Source organism: Manis javanica, chromosome 3, assembly GCF_040802235.1.
Source record: "Manis javanica isolate MJ-LG chromosome 3, MJ_LKY, whole genome shotgun sequence".
Classification (NCBI taxonomy): Eukaryota; Metazoa; Chordata; class Mammalia; order Pholidota; family Manidae; genus Manis; species Manis javanica.
The window spans coordinates 56,043,203-56,068,374 of record NC_133158.1 but is presented as its reverse complement, the minus strand read 5'-3'; the positions used below and the strand labels follow the sequence as shown (position 1 = coordinate 56,068,374).

General features: G+C 37.4%; 1 protein-coding gene across 4 annotated transcripts in view; it reads right to left on the bottom strand.

Annotated features, from left to right (window-relative positions):
• LMLN (leishmanolysin like peptidase) overlaps window positions 1-25,172 on the bottom strand; it is a 135,257-nt gene that overhangs the window by 22,759 nt on the left and 87,326 nt on the right. For 2 of the 4 annotated variants that reach the window (XM_037013178.2, XM_073231485.1), the window contains 4 exons: window positions 24,188-24,347; window positions 21,487-21,617; window positions 17,118-17,328; window positions 8,392-12,017 (listed from right to left, as the gene is read on the bottom strand). In XM_037013178.2, the coding sequence (XP_036869073.1) occupies window positions 11,917-12,017; window positions 17,118-17,328; window positions 21,487-21,617; window positions 24,188-24,347 (603 nt within the window). In that variant the 3' untranslated portion in view covers window positions 8,392-11,916. Of the gene's footprint in view, window positions 1-8,391; window positions 12,018-16,076; window positions 16,160-17,117; window positions 17,329-21,486; window positions 21,618-24,187; window positions 24,348-25,172 lie in introns of those variants that run through there. The other 2 variants (XR_012129168.1, XM_073231484.1) reach the window with 2 other exon arrangements.

Sequence of the window (25,172 nt, the reverse complement as noted above, 5' to 3'; positions counted from 1 at the left end):
TTACATATGTGCATGTAGCAAATATTTGCATACAAATTTCTGAATGCCCAAAACTCAGCGCAATTTGAATTTGGCTGCAGGATGGAAAGCTCTTTTCTGACCTAACTTCCTTTTGTCCTGTACATTATTACAGGGAAGGTTCTGCATATGAATAGGCTCCATCATCTAGATTCACTCATGTAGGACTGGGAAGGCAAAGGTGAGGTACAGGCCATCTTCTTGCTGCATGGCTATTTTCTACAAAAGTACATCACGGAGGTGCAGGATTTTCTTCAGCAATGTTCTAGAACCTAGTCACTACCTTTGTGGGTGTCAGAAAAAAGTTGCGGCAGTAGCAGAAGCAGTTTCCTGGTTCTATACTGTGGAGAAAATGGAAATTTCTGACCAGAATTCCCACCTGGCCTTAATAGTACCCATTGTATGTACATATATAATAGCCTGTTTGAGCATTTACGGGATGTTTACCAGGGACGAGTGGCTGGACACAGGAGCACTGGCCAGGGGAGGGGTAGAGAGGAAACACCCATTCTCTCCTCTCCTTGTTCTGGTACATAATTGGTCAGGTGTCCACCAGTCACCAGCGACCCACCCACAGACTTCCTCCCGGTGCTAGGGTTGGGGAAGGAGGAGGTCCTGGAGAACAAAGAGCGAGTGGTGCAAGCAGGAAAGTGGGGAGGCATGAGATCAGGAAAGAGCAGAGACGGGAAGCCTGGAGGGAGATCCTGGGGAAAATGACAGCTGGTGGAGGGAAACCATGGAACCCCGGAACCAGGAGAGACCTAGACCTAGTGCCGTGAGAATAGAGTGGTATGAACCCCTTTTGACCTCCACCTTCTTGCCCTTGCCTTTATTCGGTCTGATCAAATTCACTGGGACTTGCCCTGAGTGGGGAACCCCTCTTCACAGAGCAACATCTACCTTTGCTTCCTTGTGGAAGAGACATCAAGTCTCCTGTTAGCAAATTCAACAGGGTTGTTCTGGAAGACATTTTTCAGGACCAGCAAGAGGACCCTCCTCCAGCCTTCCAAGCATATTGTAAACACCTCGTTCTTGTATTAAATCACCCTAGCTTTAAAAAGTGGATTCTGCTTCCTGTAACTGAACCCTGATAAATCTTCAATGAACATTTTCCCTATTTTAGAATGGAGTCTATTGACTCCATTGAGAGAAAGGTAATTTTTTAAAGCTACAATTTATTGAGCATTTATCACTTTTGTTTTATAGATAAGGCCTCCAAGTCATAGATTAAGTAACTTAACCAAGTCCTAAATCAGTGTTGGAACCCAGATCTCTCTGATGTCAAAGCCTTTTTCACCTTCTGTTGACTCTCCAAATTCACATACACACTGGTTCACACACACTGTTCTCTGCTTTGGTGGATAATGTGCTCAAATTTTTTATCTTCTTTCTTTTCCAGGTTTCCCTTATTTGTCTCTTGTCTGTCAAATATGCTATGAGGGCAAGCCAGGTAGGCATTCAGAGCACACCTGACCTACATAGCAGTGGATAATTCACAGGGTGAGCCCTTTACCCCAGTTTAACTGTGAACAAAGGGAGCTAGGGCAGAGCTGAAGTGTGCAGCCCTTTAAGATTAGGCCAACCTTAATATGCCTTTTTAGTGATAAGAAAGATATATGTGAACCTGGAAAAGAGAATCGTTTCTGGGAAGAGGTGAGTTGTGGACTTTTGTGTTTGAATTCTTTTTGGCACTGAGCCATTTTGCTTTCTTTTTCAGGGAAATGTCTTCACTGGCCCTTCAAAAATATGTTCTTACTGGTTTAATAAATGACATTAGAATTTAAATACTTGGAAAAAAATGAAGTTAGAATCCTTTCTCAGGCCAAATATCAAAATGAATTCCTGCTGTATTAAAGATAAAATGTAAAAATTAAGAGAATCAGAATAAAGGTAAGTGAATAATTACAGTGAAAATAACATATATGTCCATTAGTAGGACAGTGGCTAAATAAATGATGCCCTATTGATAATGAAGTACCATTAAATTACTACAAGTACTGCAACACCTGCTTTTTTTCTCCCTATTGTTTGCATGAAATACTTTTTTCCATCCCTTGACTTTTAGTCTGTGTATGTCTTTGAGTTTGAGGTGAGTCTCTTGTAAGCAGCATATAGATGGGTCTTGCTTTTTTATCCATTGTATTACTCTGTGTCTTTTGATTGGTGCAACCAGTCCATTTACATTTAGGGTGATTATCGATAGATAGGTACTTATTGCCATTGCAGGCTTTGGATTCATGGTTACCAAAGGTTCAAGGGTAGCTTCTTTACTATCTAACCAACTAACTTTAACTCACTTATTATGCTATTATAAACACAGTCTGATGATTCCTTATTTCTCTCCCTTCTTATTCCTCCTCCTCCATTCTTTGTATGTTAGATGCTTTATTTTGTGCTCTTTTGTGTTTCCTTTGACTGCTTTTGTAGATAGTTGATTTTATTTTTTGCCTTTAGTTAGTATTTGGTTGGTCTGCTTTCTTTGCTGTGATTTTATTTTCTCTGGTGACATCTATTTAGCCTTAGGAATACTTCCACCTAGAGCAGTCCCTTTAAAATACTCTGTAGAGGTGGTTTGTGGGAGGCAAATTCCTTCAGCTTTTGCTTATCTGGAAATTGTTTAATCCCTCCTTCAAATTTAAATGATAATCGTGCTGGATGCAGTATTCTTGGTTCAAGGCCCTTCTGTTTCATTGCATTAAATATATCATGCCATTCTCTTCTGGCCTGTAAGGTTTCTGTTGAGAAATCTGATGATAGCCTGATGGGTTTTCCTTTGAAGTGATCCTTTTTCTCTCTCTGGCTGCCTTTAATACTCCGTCCTTGTTTTTGATCTTTGCCATTTTAATTATTATATGTCTTGGTGTTGTCCTCCTTGGGTCTCTTGTGTTGGGAGATCTGTGGGCTTCCATGGTCTGAGAGACTATTTCCTTCCCCAGCTTGGTGAAGTTTTCAGCAATTATTTCTTCAAAGAAACTTTCTATCCCTTTTTCTCTCTTCTTCTTCTGGTACCCCTATTATGCGAATATTGTTCCATTTGGATTGGTCACACAGTTCTCTTAATATTCTTTCATTCCTAGAGATCCTTTTATCTCTCTCTGCCTCAGCTTATCTGTATTACTGTTCTCTGATTTCTATTGCATTAAGAGTCTCTTTCACCTCATCCAGTCTGCTCTTAAGTTCTTTTATTGATTGTTTCATTTGTTATCTCCTTCCAGACTTCATCCCTTAGCTCTTGCATATTTCTTTACATGTCCATCAGCATGGTTATGACTTTTATTTTGAATTCTTTTTCAGGAACACTGGTTATATCTATCTCACCAGGCCCTCTCTCTGGGGTTGTCTGAGTGATTTTTGACTGGACCAGAGTCTTCTGCCTTTTCATGGTGATAGAAGTGACTGCCAGTGGGTGGTACATTTGTCAGCTGGGAGAAATATGTCCCTTCCTGTTTGCTGGTCACCTTGCCCTTTTCTGCTGCCTGTGCTGGTTAACCACACACTGGGAGCAGTCTCTGGGATAATCTCCTCAGCTGCCTTGGGCAGGGAAGTCCTTGGGATAGCCTAGGGCACTGGGGGTATCGCAGATGTGCCAGGTGTGTTCTCCTCCAAGAACGGCGCCCCTTTGTGCCGGTTTCCTCTGCCTGTGCTGGGCAGCTGCGTGTAGGTGGCAGCCTCTGGGTCTGTCCCAGTTAGCTGCATGCTGGGAGAAGACTCTGTGTGGCTGCTGTGGGTGGGGCTGCTCCCCAGCTGTTCTGCAGCTGTGGCAGGTCAGCTGGTTTGCTTGCAGTGCTGGCGGGGGGGATGAAGAGCAGGCTGCTTATCACCGTGAGGGGCTTTGGAGCTGTGTTGCCCTCTGGGGGGTTAGGGCACCTGAAGTTCCTTAAGATCCCAGCCTGCTGGGCTGTGCTGGGACAATTTTATCCAGCTGTTAAGCCCTTGTCCCTTTAAGACTTTTAAAAGCGCCCGCTTTTCTTTTATCCCAGGGGAGCCGGCTGTGGGGACCTGCTCACAGTCTCCATCTCAGATTTTACTTTTCCATTTCCCTAATATCCAGTACACCATGCAATGTGTGTCTGTACTCCCGGTGCAGATAACTAGGGCTATTATTTAGCAGTCCTGTGCTTCCACTCCTTCCCTACTCTGATTTTTTTCCTCCCACTGGTGAGCTGGGGTCAGGGGAGTGCTCAGGTCCCACTGGGTCATGGCTTTGTATCTTACCCTTTTCATGAGAGCTGAGTTCTCGCAGATGTAGATGTAGCCTAGCTGTTGTACTGTATCTTCTGGTCTCTCTTTTAGGAATAGTTGTATTTGTTGTATTTTCAAAAATATATATGGTTTTGGGAGGAGATTTCCACCGCCCCACTCATGCCGACATCTTGAGCTGTCTCTAAATTACTACAAACTATGAGGTAAATCTAAGTTTGCTAACCTGTAAAGATGACTGTGCTGCACCTGAAAGAATAAAAATACAAGATGCCAAACAATTTGTGCAGGGTGATACCATTTTTTATTTCTTATATTGTATACCTAACCCTCTATTTTATTATGTATATACTAGTGGAGAAAATCCTGAAAGGTGTTAAAAAACAAACATGTTCAAAATGGAATCACTTAGGCTAAGCCCCACATCAGTAACCTAAGACTTAATACCTAACCTAGTTGCAGCTTCAGCCTGTCCCAGAAATGTGACCAATTGACCAAGTCAATATGGAATTACCTGATCATCTCCAGTGAGGTATTCTGACTGATAGACCCCCTCCTTTCCCCAAAGGAAAGTGACCTTGCCTGAAAGATCCACTCTGGGCTAGGAACGTCCTTTTTTCTAACCTCTTATGCCCATAAACACCTTCCATTTTGTATTACTCCTTGGAGCTCCTTTCTATTTACTAGGTGGGATGTTGCCTGATTCATGAATTATTGAATAAAGGCAATTAGATCTTCAAATTACTCAGCTGAATTTTATTTTTAACAAGGGATATGTATCATCTGGGACCCTCTATGTTCCTCTAGGGGGATGGAAATGGAGAGCCTAGAGGAAGTAGGAGGACTTTTACTTCTGTCTTTATAGAATGTTTTTAAGAGTGGTAGAACTATGTATTATTTCTATCATGTTCAGTATTTCCCAAAGAAAAAATGTAAATCTTTTATAAGTGAAAAAAAATATGTAATAGCAGTAAGGAAGGTCTTCTAAGCGTAATACCAAAGACAAAAACCACACAGCATATGGAATTATATAAAATATTTGGACATGAGAGACTCCATTTTGAAGTTCTCTTTTCCTTTCTAAATCATGAACTTTTTAACTAGGAAAAAAGACTTTTGAACTGGATCAGAAACAGGGTTATTTTTACAAGTAATTGCTAGGGTAACAGGGCAACTGGCACCTGAACAGAGGCCATAAAGAAAAAACTGTCATTCTGGACTTTACAGAGATAGGTACTTAATGAAGGTACTTAATGAAGTTTCACTTGATGCCACAGATAAACTAGTCAAACAAACTGTTAATCAAACAGCTCAGCCTGTTAGTGCCAGTGAATAATTTTTTTTTTCCCTAGGACTTCATTCTTCCCAGATTTTACTCACCTTGACTATCTGTTTCTGCCTCTGGACTGTAATACTTTCTGCACCTGTGGTTTTGGTTAACAGCCACATCCAGGCAGGAGCCTACCCACCCTGGAGCTGACCCACTGTGTTCCTCAGCACTGTAGACTCCAGGCTGCTCATTTTCACCACCATGTCTCCTGTGACATGCATGGGCAGCCACACCGGGCACCGTCATTCCCATTCTGCTGGATCCCTCCAATTCGGTCCTTGAGAAATAATGGAGGGATAAGAGCCTTCACCACCACCCCCAATTTTTGTCTTGCCAATGGGTTTCAGCCTCAGGTAAGTTCAGGTATGGCCAAAGAAATAACAGTAGAACGTTCTTGGGGTGAAAGGGTTTATTACCTGGCTTGTTCTCCCAGTGGTAGGTCGAGTACTAACCTCTCTGCCTCCGCCCAGAGCACTGGGCTAAGCTCTCTATATAGCACAATAATAACTTATTGCCTACTGGTGTAGAAGTGGTAGCCCACCAACAGGCCAGTTACATCAACCTGGAAACTGAATGATGATATGAAGGTCATAAAACAGCGGGAGCAGACTATAGGGGGAGAAGAGTTTCTGGTTCCTACCAAATTAGTAAATTAGCAAGGTCTGCTGGATCCCTCCAATTCAGTCCTTGAGAAATGATGGAGGGATAAGAGCCTTCACCCCCCACCCCCAAACAATAACCACCAAATATATATGCACATATACTTGAGAACACTGGGTTCTTTTGAACTGGTGATGGAGAGGCAGGAGTGGCCACGGCTTGGGTTGGAGGGCAGCTGGATGCTGTGAGAGGGTAAGTTAGAGACAAATGGAGACCAAACCCCCATCTGTGGAGACCTGGCATGGCGCACACTGCTGGTACAGTTCTGGGGCAAAACCCCTGAGTGGCAGAGCCACTGACTCACCTCAGTCAGTCTGACAGCTGACTTGCCTCAGGCATTTCTCTTCATTTTTGTCTTGCCAATGGGTTTCGGCCTCAGGTAAGTTCACTATGGATTCAGTGTGGCCAAAGAAGTAACAGTAGAACGTTCTTGGGGTGAAAGGGTTTATTACCCGGCTTGTTTTCCTGGCTATAGGTCGCGCACTAGCCTCTCCGCCTCCGCCCAGAGCACTGGGCTGAGCTCTCTATATAGCACAATAATAGCTTATTGCCTACAGGTGGGGAAGCGGTAGCCTAGCAACAGGCCAGTTACATCATCAGGTGGTTTAAGTTCAGTGAGGATCCTGGCCATAGGAACCCTAACTTCCCCACAATTTTTTTCTCAGTTATGATGGTACTTGTCCCTAAGGGTTATTGAACACCTACATAGCACTTACTGGCTTCCTTTTTACTCCTGTGTCAAACTTATTATAAGAAATGCAGATTTTACATTTTACTTATTAGCAAGCACAAAGCTGCACAACTAACCAAATTATTTTAGAATAGTGGTATAACCTGTTTTATTTAACCTCTATTAAGATTCAAGACTCAGGGGAGGGCGAGGTGAGAGGCACATGACATTTGCTGTATTCTTTTCGACTACCTCACATTTAATTTTCATATTCTCAAATACATCAAAATCTTCACTGTATACACACACACATGAACACCCATAAGTGTGAGTACATGTGAAATTTCTTCCAATATATAGCCTGAAATGTCATAGGGAACCTAATGAGGTTGGGGGCAGGAAAACCAGGAGGTGTTCAGATACTGTGATTTTAATATTTTCAAATAAGATAATGTCAAGAGAGTTCTTGAGTCACTAATATTTCTGTTGAAATTGAAAAAATTGTTAGTGGAATCAAGTGTTAAAGTGGTATTGAATCTAAGATATACTAATGTCTACAGGTGGAAAAAAAAATTCTATACATATAAAATGGCAAAGATATTGGTCATCTACCAGATTATCAGATCATATATTTGGACTACTATTTCAAAATATGTCCATTTTATTTTAAACATTAAAGAATGAACTTCGGTGGAACACTAACAAAGCTGGGTTAAATAAACCCCTACATTTCAGCAGATCTACTGGCAAGGTGTGGACAATACTAGTTCATATAATAATGCCTGTTAAATAAGCTGTATTCTATGAACATACCAAAAGGTAGTGTAAACAAGGTAATAATGAGATGTAGACAGCTTTATCATCAGTACCCTGTACAAATAATATTGGAATTATTCAACTAGTTGAAGTAATTTATACAGTTTTAGCTAATTATATGAAGTATTTTAAATGAAAAAATCTAAATATTATTATTAAAATTTTCCATAAAGATCTCAGCTGAGCAATTAGGTCACACAGGCTATATTCAATTAATTTCATAAAGTGCTTGGCTCCATGCCAGAAAGCAAACGGCTCTAAGAACACACAGTGAACCCATGTTCCAAGTATACTCTCTCCAACTATATCCAGGTTATGAGGAGGAATCAGATGGCACAACTACAGTCACAAGCTACTGGCCACCACTGCAGACAGCATGGCACCTGAATGTGCCAGAGTGGTCATGTACTGAGACTCCAGGCCCATAGCCAGGACTGGAACAACCTTCAGCCAGAGTTGGCTGCCCTGAATTGTTTTAGTCTGTTCTCTTTCTTGCTTAACTATTTGAGGAGGGTGACTCCCTGTAGATTTACATAATACCTATCCCCATTCATAGCCAGGACAATTTTACTCTAGTTAAGGTAAAAACTGAATTATGTTTCATAATAATCACCTCATCTTCTCCAAATAGAGTGTTTTGTGTTCTTTACCCAGGTTTAAAAAAAATTGACAGTATTAAGTAAAGACAAGATGCAGGTTTAGTTTCAATTTTTATTAAAGTTGTGTTTTTTCTAAGGAATATATTACACTTAAAGTTCAATACCATAAATAAAAATTAGCTCTTAAATCTTCATTTATCAAAAAATGTAGACATAAAAGAAGATAATTCACCACTCTTTCCCCAATCCTGACTAAATGTATCCAAAAAAGGTCATCCTTCCACTAAATTCTTTTTTTGCAATGAGTTGCACAGACTTTATTAAAATACGTTAGTCCTCCTGGGCTGCAAGGACATGGCATGAATAACTGGTGCTATGAAACAGGTCTGTGGAGGTGTGACTGAAGTCCACTTCCTCCTGCCAGGACTACTCAAATGCCCTCAGAGGCAGGTTCTTCTCTTTCCATTCAGTGTCCACCCAAGGAAAAGGATAGCACTATGGCATCCAGCGCAGGACACTGATGAACATGACATGCAAGCTGGCATTCTTCAGGAGGTGGATCAGAGCCAGCAGTGATCCAGCAATTCTGGATGAATATTAGTCACATTACAGCTGGAAAGATTCTGAGAAAGCACCTAGTCATTTTACAGATGGTCCCAATCAATCAGCAAGTCTTCTAATATTGAAGAGATATTGACAAAATTTTAGGGAATACTCAGATATGCTTATTTATGTATCTTCCCAAGACTATTTAGACTTCATTGATTTAGGTTTCATCTTCAAATACTGATAAACTCTAAGCCAACATATTGGGCTGAAACTAATTTAAGCATAATTTGTAACATTTTGAGAATGTCTATTTGGTCTTAATAGAAATAAGTATCCTTAAGAGCTAAGTAAGGAAAAGGATGTTTCTCAGGAGCCTATTAGTGGGGTGGCCTACATTAAGGCTACCTAACTGCTTGCCAGTTTCTTTAAAGCAGTCAGCTCAAGTCTATTGTCATGGCTTTGGCTGCCTTCCTGTAAATTCTGTTCTTGAAAACCTGAGAGACAAATTCACTTGGTATTTTTGACAGTTAGGATCTTAATACTACCAAAATGCACCTAAGTCTTATCTGAAAACTGAGGTAGTCAGTTTTTATAAGCACTTGACCCTTTCCAAGTCAGTAAGGGACTCCAGTCTACAATCCCCGGGGCAGTTACTCTCTCCATACTCCTCTGCCCCACTTCACTTCCACCACGGCTGCAGTCGGCTCAGTCTCATTCTCGGTGAACTGCTTATGTTAACCTGAAGGTTTTGATAAACTGCCATAGGATATCTACATTTAGGCCATTTCAGTTACTTCACATCAAAGCTGCAATCTCTCCCACTAATTCTGCATTGAAATCTCAGAATGATTCTTAAAATTTCTTACAGGTTCACTGGCCTTCTAAGGCTTCACTGAGTACACTATGCAGGATCAGTGATAAGCAACCACTTTCAAGACTTGTTGAAGAGAGTAAAGAACACCAGTACAGTTAGCTACCCTCAAAAACTCAGGATTTCTTACTATCATAACTTATCAAGTTTCTTATTTGTGCAGAGAAAACACTGGGCTACCAGATTTGAAGCTTAATAAATATATATAGAAAAAATGTCATAATATTTTCTTCAGAAATTCATTAGTGCAAATATAATTATATCAATAAAAAATAAAGCAAAAATATATTTCAAGTATAAAAAGCACCATGCTTGGAAGCAATACTATCTAAATGGCATTACTACACAACAGTCAAAATATAATTGAACCTATCACCAAGAATCTCATATATGAGTCCATAGTATTTCTGTTGAAATTTTTTATACAACTATGTAGGATAACTCATAGTCACAAGTATATAACTTTAGAGTTTTAATTTTCTTTAAAAATATACTCTACACTCTTCTCTCAACTTGCACAATTTAAAGTATGCATGACAAAGTCTGACAACTGAGCACTGTCCCGACACAATTACCATTAGCTTCTCTCCACCTGAAGCTGGCTACGCTAGAGACTCCCAGCTTTCCACAATGACAAATACCTCCAACTTAAAACTACATGCAAATACATATTAAAAATTTATGCCTTAAAAAAGGTTGACTTTACTCTATGCTGGGGTTGCTGTTTGGCTCCAGGGCCAAATAGTCAGTTGGAATTAATCTTTCGTAATTATTCTGCTCGCTAAGTTAGCAAAATTTCTTAAATGGAGTGCTTAATAACTGTGTGCTGTATCAAAGGGCCAACCAATGAATGAAAGAATGAATATATGCTTGTCCAGGGGCTGTGTTTATATGCTTCAGGACTTCACTCGCTTTAGAGAGAAAAACTCGGCACCAGTCATCATTGAAGAATTCAAATTGGAATTACTAAGTGGGGTTGGTAAGAGCTGGTACCAAGGCAGTATTGCTTCTGAGGACCAGAATCTATGTGGCAATAGGAGGAATGTCAAATGCAGGATGTAAACACCACCACTTTCTTTTAAAGCAGAGGTGGAATTGTATGTTGTGTGGTAATGAAGATCCTACTGGATAAGCCCTATACAACACCTACACTTTGCTACTTGTAAACCATTCAGACCATCTTGTTTTGACTTATATTTTTCTTTCTACATATAAAATAATTTTCAGATAGTAGAAAGTCTTCTGTAACAATTTCTAAGTCCATGTGAAAATAACTGCATACCTACCTGTCTTACAGTACCAGAATGTCTTTTTATCTTCATTGGTCAAAAAAAGAATAGTTCTATTTTGGATTACATTTGTCATAACTATTATCTGAAAAACATACAGTTATGCTTTCTTCTGTTTGCTTGTCTGCAATGTTTTTATAGGGCAAAGTGTTCTTCTCTCTCTGCTTCCACAGTTTTTCAAGTCATTATTAAATTGATGAAGAATACAACTTTGGAAGCTGAGCTCTGAGGATGAGTACACATAAAACTGAAAGAGGGCTAACAACATATAATGGATCAGTAGTAAACTGCTACACAGTTTGGTTTGAAAAGGGCAAGCATGGTTAAATTATAAGATTTAGAAAACATAAGAGAAAAAAAACTTTTGGAACAATGAGAACAATGATTTAAGGGTACCATGTACAGCCATTAAATTAAAAAAAGATATAATACTGATGTTAAAATCCAATTCAATTATTTTCCTGTAAGTCAAAGGACAATCTGTATTTTTGAAGGCAGGATCCACAATTTGCAGTCTTGCAATTATTAGCTGTTCTTTAAATGACTGCAGTATTGATGAACTATCCCATTGTCTTAGGTTAATGAAAATGTTGAGGTATGTAATCACTCTGATAATTTCATCAATTCTCCCATTTTCAAAGGAAAACTTCAGGAAGGTTATGTATCCTGAAAAATAAAGAGGCTTGGTGACTTGGAATTCCTTTTCCTTCTTCCAGCTTGGAGGCTGTTGGGTTGCTGATGAAGAGTAACTGCTGTGAAGCTCTGCTCTGAGGTCTGATTATAGCCAACACTTCCAAGCCAAAGTCAGAAATGCCATTTCTGCCATCTGCTTAGACTGGCACTTGCCCAGATTTTGTGCTTTGCTCAGATGAACATGACACAAAGGAATGTTTGGACAATTCACTCTTCCATTCCTAGTGCCATACACACAGAAGAAATCCAGCAAGCAGAGGCAATAGATTGCCTAGCAGAAGCCAGAGGGTGACCACCAGGCTGGGGGAACGGGAACAGAGATCTAGGGTTGAAAACAAAAAACTGATGGTCTATGGACAGTTTTGGAACAAGCATACCAACTAAATATTGACAGAGGAATACAGGTAGTTATTAAAAGGTGAACAAGACCACCTTGGAAAGTAGAACCAAGAATGACTTCCTAAAGCCCAGATATGTAAAGTCAATTTTTTACACTTACGGAAAAAGAACAAATACTTATGTAGAAAGAAAAGAAGATATACCCACCATATCAAGGTCAATAGGTGGCATCCAAGAAAGAGGTGTCTTCACAAGTAGTGATTTTACAGCATCTTACTATGTTGATGGACAGTGACTGTGAATAGGGATGTGGGGGGGACTTGGTGAAGGGGGGAGCCTAGTAAACATAATGTCCTTCATGTAATTGTAGATTAATGATACCAAAATAAAATTAAAAAAAAAAAAAGAAAGAAAGTGGTGTCTTCAGATAGAATCCCAGGAAAGCTAAATACGCTACACAGGAAAGTAAGTGAGTACCTTTGCTATTCTGATGCAGGATGCAGAATTCTCTTCTCTTCTTCCTTGTCCCTTCTAAGTAGAGTGACCATATGTTTTATCACCCCCAAATCAGGACATTTTGAGACAAGTGTTGAAATAAATTTCTAGTCCCAAAATGGAGCCATTCGTTCCTGCAGTGCCATTTCAGGAAGCTGAAACTTAGATCACTTTCATGTTCCTGGAAATGTTCTGCTTGACCAGAAGCACATATCCAGTCAGCCCATCTCCAACTACCAAGCCAACTCTGGGCCCTCTACATATTTGCTTGTTGCACGATCCTTCTAAGAAGGTCAGAGGCAGCCCACTTAAGCCCAATACTTCTTGTTTCCTGCTGGTGGCCCGTTTCCCTTATTTTGTAGTTCTCTGGACTCTTGAGAGTGAAGACTGCCCCCTCATGAAGTGTGAAATACCATATGCTTATATCAACTAAATTGTTCTCTTTGATTATTTTAAACACAGGCAATGCTATTAATAATTAAAACGGGACAACAGGCACATGGACTGTCCCAGGCAAACCAAGACATATAATCCTTGATCTCTAAATATCTACCCATTATCCATGTCAACCCAGGCTTGATTTGGGTACAGCAGAAGATTCTATGGGTTTGGGGCACAAAGAGTATATTTTAATTTAGCCATGAGTTGTTCTATTTTCCAAAAGAGTACTCAGAAAGGAAAACATTTTTATAGAAGTCAAGAGACCAGGTCAACCTGACTTCATTTTAGGATGAGTTGTCCTTTCTAATATTTTGACTAATAAAGAACCAACCAAGCTTCAAATCTCACTTGCTTAAGAGGTAAGAAAACTCGGGTTGGTCTGCAGCTATAGGATGAGTAGGATGATAGAGTCAAGTTACTGGAGAGAACACCATGGAGAGCTTCTATTCATCCCCAGTAGAATCAGCAATTATTTGTTAAATCTTAGAAAAATCCTGCATAGCCAAGAACAGTCCTCAAAATGTGGTCACTGGATCAACACCACCAACATCACCTGGGAACTTGCTAAAAATGCAAAATTTCAGGCTCCAACCCAGATCTTCTGAACCCTCAGAAATTCTGAGGGTGAGGCCTAGCGATTTTAACATTATTCTGATATACGCTAAGTTTGAGAACCTCTGGCCTAGAGCTGCATTTTCCTACATGGCAGCTATTAGCTATATGTGCTACCTAAAGTTAAATTAATTAAAGTGAAATAAAATAGTTAGTTCCTGAGTCCTATAACCATATTTCTCATGTTCAACAGTCACAGTGATTAATGATGATTGTACTGGACAGTGCTAATGACAGAACATTTCCAACAACCCAGAACATGGATCGGGTAAGGTCTGGCCTAGGCAGGGAGAGTGGTCTTGGCTAAATAAAGAATGGACCCTGGAGTCACTGATAACACAGGCATCTCCCTTTATCTCCTGAATCTCAACCTGTCCAAAGGAAATAGGAGGAAAACTACTGTTTATCTATTGTTAGTACTAAAATTTAACAAGCTACTAAAACATTAATGGCAGCTTTAGAACATGTGTTGTCCTTCAAAAGCACTGCCCTTTCTGTGATAACAAAAAGACTTAAATATGGTGTTTCAAAATGAATTACAGACACTCAGATCTGGGTTTCAATCTCAACCTCGATACTAGTTGTGACAGTGAATACATTACTTAATTTCTTTACACCTTAGTTTTCTCATGTATACAATGATAATTCTTATCTCATTAGATTTTGTGATGATTAAATACAGCAACAGAGACAGGAAGCACTTGGCAAAGTGTTTAGCATTCCATAAATGGAAACAAAACAACCCCTACAATTTTAAGAGACCAGACAGAATTTAGAAATTAATCTTTTATATTCACTAGTGAAAACTATCTTGGGCAATATAGAACTATCTAATTACACCCTAGAATTTAAAAGTGATAACTACAGGAAAGGAGAGAGAAAAGAAGGTAAGAACTCTACATTCTAAAAGAAATGACAAATGTAAGAAAAGGCTATGAGAACTAATACCTGAGAATAACAAAAATCAGAAGAATTTGGGGAGAGGAATATCTTTTATACTTCCTGTAGAATCTCAGCAGTTTTGATGTTTTAAAGGCATACTTAGGAAAGCAATATGGAGGTTCCTCAAAAAACTAAAAATAGAAATACCATTTGACCCAGGAATCCCCCTCCGTGGAGTTTACCCAAAGAAAATAACTTCTCAGATTCAAAAAGACATATGTATCCCTATGTTTATAGCAGCACTATTTATAATAGCCAAGATATGGAAGCAACCTAAGTGTCCATCAGCAGATGAATGGATAGAGAAGATGTGGTACATATACACAATGGAATACTATTCAGCCACAAGAAAGAAACAAATCCTACCATTTGCAACAATGTGGATGGATCTAGAGGGTATTATGCTCAGTGAAGTAAGTCAGCTGGAGAAAGACAAATACCAAATGATTTCCCTCATTTGTGGAGTATAACAACAAAGCAAAACTGAAGGAACAAAACAGCAGCCGACTCACAGACTCCAAGAAGGGACTAGTGGTTACCAAAGGGGAGGGGTAGAGGAGGGGTAGGGGAGGGAGGGAGAAGGGGATTGAGGGGTATTATGATTAGTACACATGGAGTGTGGTGGGATCATGGGGAAGACACTGCAGCACAGAGAAGACAAGTAGTGATTCTGTGGCATTTTACTACACTGATGGACAGTGACCGCATTAGGGTATTTGGGGGGACTCAACAATATGGGTGAATGTAGCAACCACATTGTTTTTCATGTGAGTACCAATGATATCTTATAAAAAAAATAAATAAAGGCATACTTAAAAGCCTAAATATTTTAAATTGTAAGACAGATTAAGGATTGATCATTTGTTTAATAAGCTTCATAATAGGTGAATTTTAACTATTTGTATTTCTCAAACAAGTACATTTAAAACATCAAATATTATTTCTACAAGTTTAGTGAGTCATAAGAAAATATTAAAAAGAAATAAACTATTTACCTGCAAGAAACAGCATATGTAGTTTGCTATAGTTCTTGTTACACAGTTTAATAAATATTCAGTAAAGGCTCAGTGTGTGCTCTATTCACACACATTAACAAATATGGAAAGTTAGCATATTTTAGAATTTCATCAGTGATACTTACAATGCTTAAAAAGCAATGCCTAAAAGATAGCCATTCTTGTAGTATTTATACATGTTTCAAAATCGTGGTAGTGATTTGGAGGTTACAGTACTCTTCTGAGCATGATTCCTCATAGAAATGGTTAACAGGCAAAGAAATATCATAACATCACAGTATCAGAAGGGTGACTGATAAAAAGGGAGCAGGATAAGAAGTACAGTCTAAAGTACAGATTGGTGAAGGTAGAGGAGGCAGAATGGTTTGCAATCTGTACTTCCCACCTCCTTCCAAAAGGTTCACTTGTCTTTGTCATGTTCTCAGGACAGGAACTAATCGTTTAATAGTTCCTTGACCCGGCCCACCCAGGACAAGCCTCATATGTAAGTTCCCACGTTTATTTTAACTACCACCTACCAATCTGGAGTGGCCCACCTTTTTTCTTCTGTCTCTCCCTGTTCACCATGTATGGGAGCCAGTTTTGGATCATATCTGGGAAGCACTCAAAAGGTTGTGAACTGAAAAATTTTAGAGGCAGTGAAACTTTTGAGTTGAGTAAAGTGAAAGTAGCCTTTCTTTTTCAACTATGCAATAGACAAAAGGTTTATACAGTTCCATTAAAAAAGTACCTCCAATTAAGAAAACAAAAAATTGCATAAGATCTTTATTACTCAGATCCTAAATTGTCTAACTGCCATAACATTTCATGGGTCATTTAATTAAAATCTCATGGATGATCGGTCAAAGCTTTAATTAAGAATTCATGAATTCTGCTTTTCTAACTCTTAGAAATTGGCCATGGGCCTCAGTTTGCACATCTTCAATAATGGAGAATGCATTCTTCTCAAAGCAGTTATTTCCATTCCTCTCTTGGCTCTAAATGATTTAACTGGAATCTGGTTCCCTACAACTTCAAACTACTGGTCTCCATTCTACTCTCTGGAGTCTTACAGAATGAGAAAATATTGCTCAGTGAAAACCACTTGGTCTCTGCCAGCCTGTCTTTCTCTCTCACTGTGTGTGTACATACTTGTGTCTCTTCGCATCTTTCTGTTCTTTGTGGATGTCAATTCCTTCTTTGAGATCTTTTCTAGTGTCTTTCCCTCTCTTTCACCTCATCTAGCTATAAATATATTTAACTGCTTCTTTAATTTAATGAATGGAATTTTGTTTACTCAACTTCAAATTGAATGGTTGAAACACTCATTTTTTATAACCTTCAATGAATTTTTTCGTGTAAGTCAGAGATTCTTCGCACAGAAAGCTTCTTCTCCCTTGCTCCTACTGAACAGAAGTCACAAGTTTACCCACTTTCAAATCTTTAAGGATGGAGGGAGGGAGGTTTTCCCATAAAACTGCAATTAGAAGAGAAGATGCTCAACCTGCTTAAGCACTTCACTGAAGGGCACTTTCAACATAAGAAGGGTATTTTCAACATAAGAAGAGCTCATCTCTTTACCCACAGAGACTACTCACCCAGTGGTAGAGCTCGGCTCAAGTTAGTAGCTGGAGGATCTGTTTCTGCAGGACAGAGTTCACAGAAGTCCCAACATGATGGGCAGAGCAGGTTGCCATCGTGAATCCAGCCATTCATCTGAATACTGATGGAGAGGACCTGCCCGGTCCGACTACACAAATATGAAGTATCCTGGACCCAAACCTTCAGACCTTGTGGAGAACAAGAAACCTTCAAAGAGGAAAAACATATCAGCTCAGTAAGATTCTACTATGTGTGCCTTTTCGTTCAACTGCAGGAAATTACATTTAAATTTACTAAAAATACTGGCTATAAAACACAATTTGGGAGATGGGCATATCTCTAATCTCATTTAAAGAAGGTTAAGTTATTCAGGTTCTAAAAGAATTTCATTATATGGGAGTTGTTCTTAAACTTTTAGTCTAGCACCTTAAAAAAATTTTTGATGAAGGCTATGGACACTTTTCCTCAAAAATACAAGGTAATGCACAGCTTTACATACAATTTGGATTTACAACCCCTGAAGCCAAGTTATCAAAACAGCATTTCCATAGATTCCAGTATCCTCACATACTTCATATTAAATCAAAGAGCTGTTACTCATGGGATTCTCTCCACAAGTCACTACATTTTATAAATCAAATTTTATTAGTTGTTTTAAATTATCAAAAGAATACTTCTTGTGAAAAAAAAATGTATACAGCACAGAAATGTAGACAGTAAAAGTCCTTTATTCTTTTTTTCTATCTGAGATTCTCTGTTCAGAGAAAAAACTCATTTGGAAATTTCAGTTACAGTAAGCTCAAGAGAACAAAGTGTAACCTCTTCCATAAGTGCCATTCAATGACCCACATATCCAGTAACCACAAGCAGAGCTACTGTACAAGGTTATCATTCTTTTAAGTGAGAATTAAGTGAGTATCATAGTTGGTGTTGACATGAATATGCAAGTCCATGCCACAGTGCCTGCCCTCTAGCAGCTTTAACTGAGGAGAGGATGGTGAGATACAATTTTTTCCCCAAAAATTAACAGTGTCATACGGTTTCATGAGTAAGAGTCAATAAATGATTTAAAAAACCCCAGAACAATGAAGATTAGAAAGTTTCATGGAAGAAAAGCACTATATCATAAAGATGTGTACAGAATTTGGATCAAGAGATGGGATTTGGTAGGTTGTGTCAGAGTCCAAGTGAGTAAGGAGGGTAAATCATACAGGAGTGAGAAAAGATGGAAGGAATGTGAACAGATCAAATATGTAAGCATATTAAGGACAATGAGAGCCAGATTTCTCTGTCAGAGAAAGGAGTTACAAATATGGAAAGAGAGAAAAATAAAATAAATGCTCTGGTGCCAGACTGGGATCAAAGATATTGGTGCAAACACATGTATGAGCATATGTATAAATTGCATACGTACATATATTTCCTAGCTCTGTTCACCAAGAGGTCTTGAGGAGCAGCTATATTCTAATAGAAATAAACAGTACATCCAGCACCCAGATCTTAGTCTCCAAGTACCATACTCCACTAAAAGAAACTAGAGTTCCTTCGAGAAATTGCTGATTCCAGGACTGGAGCAAAGAAAGTAAAGATAAGCCTAGAATATCTTGTGCCAGAAAATAGGGAAATATTCAAAGAAAGATAGGGACAGGCTAAAAAGGACAAAGGAACCAGCCTGAAGGGACTCCCTCTGGTCAAACTTGGAGCAACTTGAGTATCAAAATAAATAATGATAGTAATGGTAATACTCACTGAATAAAGTGGAATCCAATGATAGTAATGGTAATACTCACTGAATAAAGTGGAATCCACAAGTCAATACTAATATATATATATCAGTATATATAATCATACACATTTTCCCATATTTTATCACACATAAACATACATATATATATACCTAAATCAATACAATTAAAGTATGATTAAAAATTTGGTTATTGAATTGTACCCTCCCCCAAACACATATTCATTGCAAAGGGAATTAATTAAGAGAAAGGGGTAACTTGACAGTGGTGAAGGTTGGTAGATATGAATAAGTTAGCATCACCAGGAAAGGGACAAATTAAGAGTGTATCATCAGAAGAACATAAGCATCATTTCTGTGATTTTACTGCCCCAAATATATTACCTGAATTTAATCATGAGGAAACATCACACAAACCGAAACTGAGACACATTCTAGAAAAGAACTAGCTTATATATATTTTAAAGTGTCAAGATTATGAAAGTCAATAAAAGACTGAGAACTGTTCCAGATTGAAGGAAACCAAGGACATGACAACTACACAACATGTCATATTAGTCCAGATCCTACCATTAAAAGGGTGTCATTGGGACAGTTGGCAAAACTTGAATGGGGTCTGAGAATTAGATGTATCATCGTTAATTTCCTGATTTTTTGGTACTTTTTTGGTTATGTAGGAGGAAGTGCTTGTTTATAAGAAACGCAGAAAGTGTTTGGGGGTAAAGGGGCAGCATGTTGGAAATTTGCATTTAAATGACAAAAAAATTGTACCATTTGTACAACTTTCTGTCAAAATAAATTAAAAAACAAAATAGCTAATCCATATGTTGTTTGAAAATCATTCACATTTTCCCACATAAACGGTGGTTAGTATTAAATTAGCAAAATTAAATGATAATACTAGGTACAGGGAAGCCACAAGTATTACAAATCTGCATAATCCCTTTGTGCTGGTGGTGGTGTTAATAAAACATTAAAACAGCCTGAAAGGGTCATTTCCCTATTACAGTTGTTACTGTCCTAGCTTTATCCCTTTTAACCTAATAGTCTCACTTAATGGAAATTTATTTTAAAAAACAAATTTTAAAAAGGTAAAATTTGTAAATATTCTTATAAAGCCTTTTTATACTGCAAAAAGTAAAAATTAACTCAATATATAACAAGAAAATAACTTCCCTAATTATGATAAACTTGGATAAAAGCATTTTGCTCTACATAAAAAGTGCTAAGTGAAGGCAGTAAAACAAAATCATGTATTATGATTAGAACTAGATCAATGTTATGTGTTTAATCAATACACAAATCTTTAATGAACTTTATCAGAAAATGGTTGTTGAGTTACAGTTGTCAGATTATAGCTGGAAAGTATTTTTTAAAATTGTCTTTTATAAGGTTTTAAAAGATAATTTTATATGCATTATATGGTGTATGAATTATATCTATATAAATCATTACCCAAAAAGTTAATTTGATAAGTAATTTTAAAGTAACTTAAATTCCCAGCTACAGAACTCCATTTAGCTCTTGCAGTGGAAATGACATAAGGAATTCTTATTTTTCAGTTCTCAGGATCATACGCTCTTCCCTGACATACATTAGTAGGGTATGGAATATTTATTTTATTTATTTATTTATTTTTTATTTTGGTATCATTAATCTTCAATTACATGAAGGACATTATGTTTTCTAGGCTCCCCCCTTCACCAAGTCCCCCAGACATACCCCTCCACAGTCACTGTCCATCTGCGTAGTAAAATGCTGTAAAATGGAATATTCTTTAAGCTGAATACTCCTAAGTATAGAATGGCTGTATCTTAACAAGTTTTTAATATAGTGACAGTCATTTAATATTGGCTGTGCAAATAAAATAATTCAGAAAACAGTACTTTGGGAAACATGAAATTATCTTCTTGATTGCTTTACAACCAGGGCACATATGACCCTTTTTAAGGTTTATATCACAGCTGGGAATCTTTTCATGCTCCTCTCCAGGGGAAGGTCCCACTTTTGAAGGGTTTGTTGGAAATACAAACAATATAAGGAAGGCCACTAGGCACAAAATACTCATGTATTTGTGAATTTATTATTAAATTAAATATGAAACCTTAAAAAAAAAAAAGAAAATAGTAGCTTGTCCCTTTTGGATTTCTAATTTCAAAGGAAAAAACTCATTACTAATCAGTAGTTGATTGATTTATTCTTAAATCCATGGTTTCTTCAGGTTTTATGAAACAAAACTGTCAATCTTCCCATTACAAAGAAATATTTGTTCAACAACAAAATTACATATTTTCCTTATTTTCTTAGGATATATACCCAGACATAAAATTATTATAAAACTTGCTGATACACAGCCATTATATGTGTGTGTGTGTGTGTATGTGTATACATACATATTTAAACAAAATGGAGAAAGGCAATTTCTCTCAAAGAAATGACAATAATTTCACAAAACACAAGTGTCCAAACTAATATTTACATAAATCAATAAATTAAAGTATTAATAAATAAATTAATTATATTAAAAGATACAAAATGTATTTGAAAATATAAAAACTATGAGATAAAATTATATAATATTTAATAATATAATAATCATTATTAAAAATCATATCATTTACCTGATAACACCCACTCCCCCAGTCTGGGTAACTCAGCTTCCTCTCACACTTTTCCATGACAAATGCTGACTTCTGAATTAGACAAACTGAATGAGGCCCGTACTTTTCAGCACCATAGTTTTTAGAAAGGTCTGAAGCAAACCAGAGAAGTTTTCTTAAAAATTGACTTTTGGCTCAAAGAACAAGAAAGCATTCCATTCTTATGATTAAAAGCTGCTTTAAAAATTGAAGATGATTAACATATACACAATGGAATATTATTCAGCCATAAAAAGAAAACAAATCCTACCATTTGCAACAACATGGATGGAGCTAGAGGGTATTATGCTTAGTGAAATAAGTCAGACAGAGAAAGACAAGTACCAAATGATTTCACTCATTTGTGGAGTATAACAACAAAGCAAAATTGAAGGAAAAAAACAGCATCAGACACTCCAAGAAGGGACTAGCGGTTACGAAAGGGAAGGGATTAGGAAGGGTGGGTGGGGAAGGAGGGAGAATGGGATTAAGGGGCATACTGATTAGCATGCATAATTAGGGGGATCACAGGGAAGGCAGTATAGCAAAGAGAAAACAAGTTATGAGTCTATAGCATCTTACTACACTGATAGTGACTGCGATGGGGTTGTGGGGGGGTCTTGATAATATGGTTGAATGTCGAAACCACAATGTTGTTCATGGGAAACCTTCATAAGATTGTATATCTATGATACCTTAATTAAAAAAAAATAAACATGATTAATGGAAATTTTCAATTAAAAAAACTAAGAGAAATAGGGCTCCAAACTTAAACTGGGTTTCTCAATAAAATAATTAGTGAGATAAAATTATTACACCAGAAACGAGATAAAACTGGGCTTAAAGTATCTAAATTAGATACATAGAGGAAATGGCATGATGAATCATCACTGGTGGCCTAAATAGGAGCTACCACCCCAGTGACCTATGATAGGATGAAGCCAAGTGACTTACATAATGAAGGGTTTTGGGGGATATTGCAACTTTTGCAAAACTTCCTAGTATTTTCACCTTATTCTATCTCCTGGAAGTCAATAAATTACATGCTGATCCAGTCTCAGACTAAGGACTAACCTGCTAAGGTATGGGGTGGATTAAATAACCTCTAAATGGCTAATGGATAAAGGAATGAGAGTAAACCCCAACAATAACTTTTTTATCTTTTGAAAGCAGAATGTTCAATTAGTCCATTTTGAAATATAAAGATAAGTATTTTACGTCAGTTTTGAAAAATCTTAATTGTAGAAGCTAAGAAAAAATGTAAAATAATTAAACAGAACTCTGTATTTCTTTTATTTATGAATATTTCAAAGTCCTTGAAAAACAGTAGTGGACAGTGTCAAAGGGGGGACAGCAAACTATAGCCCTCAGGCCAAACCCTGAGGGCTACCTGCTTTTATAAAAAGTTTTATTGGAACACAGCCACATTCGCTCATTTACATGTTGTTTGTAACTCCTTTCACACTCTAACAGCAGAGTTGAATAGCTGCAACAGACTGCATGAGCTACAAAGCCTAAGGCAATTAATATCTTGCTCTTTATAATAAATGTTCATGAACTCCAGCTCTAAAACAATAAATTTGTGTACTATATTTTTGGCAAACCCATAACTGACAGATCTGTGCATTTCTTTGCTTTAACACAGAACTGTTGAGTAGTTGCAAGTTTTTAGACATTTATTAAGTTAGGTGAGTGATGGAAAAAAATGACTGAACAAATCTGGTTAAATCTACTAGGCTGAAGAATAAAAGGAAAAACCATTATGGAAATTTAAAATCTAAATGACTTAGTCAGTAATAAAATATGGAATAAGGAGGGACAAAAAAGGACCAGGTTAAAGATTTTGATGACCACAGAGAGAAAAACTACTTATGCTCTTTGTTGACATATCAGATGTGAGGACATTCTGTTTACAAAAGTAGTATGAGCAGTAAGTAATCGCTAAATACCAACTGCCATACTGTTTTTTCCTTTGATGAGCTGTTCATTTATATGTATTAAAAGGGAGTAAATGATATTATAATGCATCTCTAGCCATGGGACAATATTATTCTGATATGTGGAGAATGACATGTTACTTCTAAATTACATAAAATACACATTCCTCAGGACAGAGCAAAAATAGGATACCCAATATGATTTAATAAAAAAGCTCTGTATTGGAGGATCTTGCACTGACCCCAATTAACTGTGGGGAGTTAATTAAATAATAATTTAGTGCCTCTTTGTTCATCTGTGAAATTCAGTAATATCTTCTCTATGTGTCTCATCAGGTTTTCAGAAGAATTAAATCAAATAATAAAAATGAAGGTGCTTTGCAAATCAGAAGTGTCACATAGATCTAAGGTATTACTAAAAACTTGTGTGTGCACACATATGCAAGTGGATCTAACAGCTAACAGTTCTTTGTATGTGTGATAGTTCAATGCACTTACTGTATGAATTCATTTAATCTTCACAGCTCTATGAGATAGGTATTATTATTCACTTTGTACAGAGGAGGAAACTGAGGCACAAAGAAGTTAAGTTACTTACAACAGATGGATAGCAGTGGACCCACAATATAATCCCAAGACAGTCTGGTTCTTGGGTCTGTGCCCTTAACCACTGTTTTATATTGCTGACATGTAATTTTAGTATTTAATGTCACTTCAATAACTTGTTATTTCAGTAAACTACTAACCTGGTTGATTTTCCAATATTCTACAATCTGAGCTGCGCTGATATTCACCACTTAAATGCCAACTGAATTCCTGACTGAAAGGGCAGTAGTCAGCAATTTCTACTGAACCACCATAATAAGACAAATCTTCTGCAGGTATTCCACTGAGTATATCAAAGTACTACAAGAAAAAAAGGAAGACAGGAGAGTAAGAAATATTGTGTAAGATCAAAACAAAGTCTACAGACAATGTACAGCAATCCTCCAATGCTGTGTAACACAAAGAAGATATTAATGTACTTTTCTTCATATATAGCACAGCACAAAGATAGTAATATACTACCTGAGGGGTACTTTGAGGTTGTTGTAGTTTTAGAAATAAGCAACGTAAGTAAATTAGTCTAAGTTTTTTATTAGATGACAAATTTGACTAAAATTTGATTTAAAATTTTAATTTACATGTACTTTTGACAAATTTGAAGAAATATAACTGTGAGACAATGAGTGAGATTATGTATATTAAATACTTTGAATACCAAAGGAACAAGGTACCACATAAATTTGTAAAATTTCACATTTTACACCAACTCATTGAATTATATTGCTATGCCTAGAAATACCATTGCCATCTTCTGGGGTCTACAGCACTTAGCAGGGTCATAAACATGATGAAAGCTCAAAATTTAACAGCAATCATTTAAAATTAGCTTCTGAGACATTATTTCTGACTAAAGGGTCCTTTGTAAATGGCAGGCAGAGCTGAGCTTTTTACAGATAGTCACTACAGCAAATACTTAAATGTCAAATCAGAGATGCAGAATGAACATGTGGGACCATTGCCCTCCCCTTTCAGATCCCATGAGTCAAACCTTTTCTAAAGCAGAACTTCCAAGCATTCTAAGCAATTGGATTAGATTACCTGTCATTTTCTTTAAAGAATGTTGTTTTCAGTGTAAATTAGAGGACAATAAAGATAATGATTTTGGAAACAATTAGAAAGAAAATA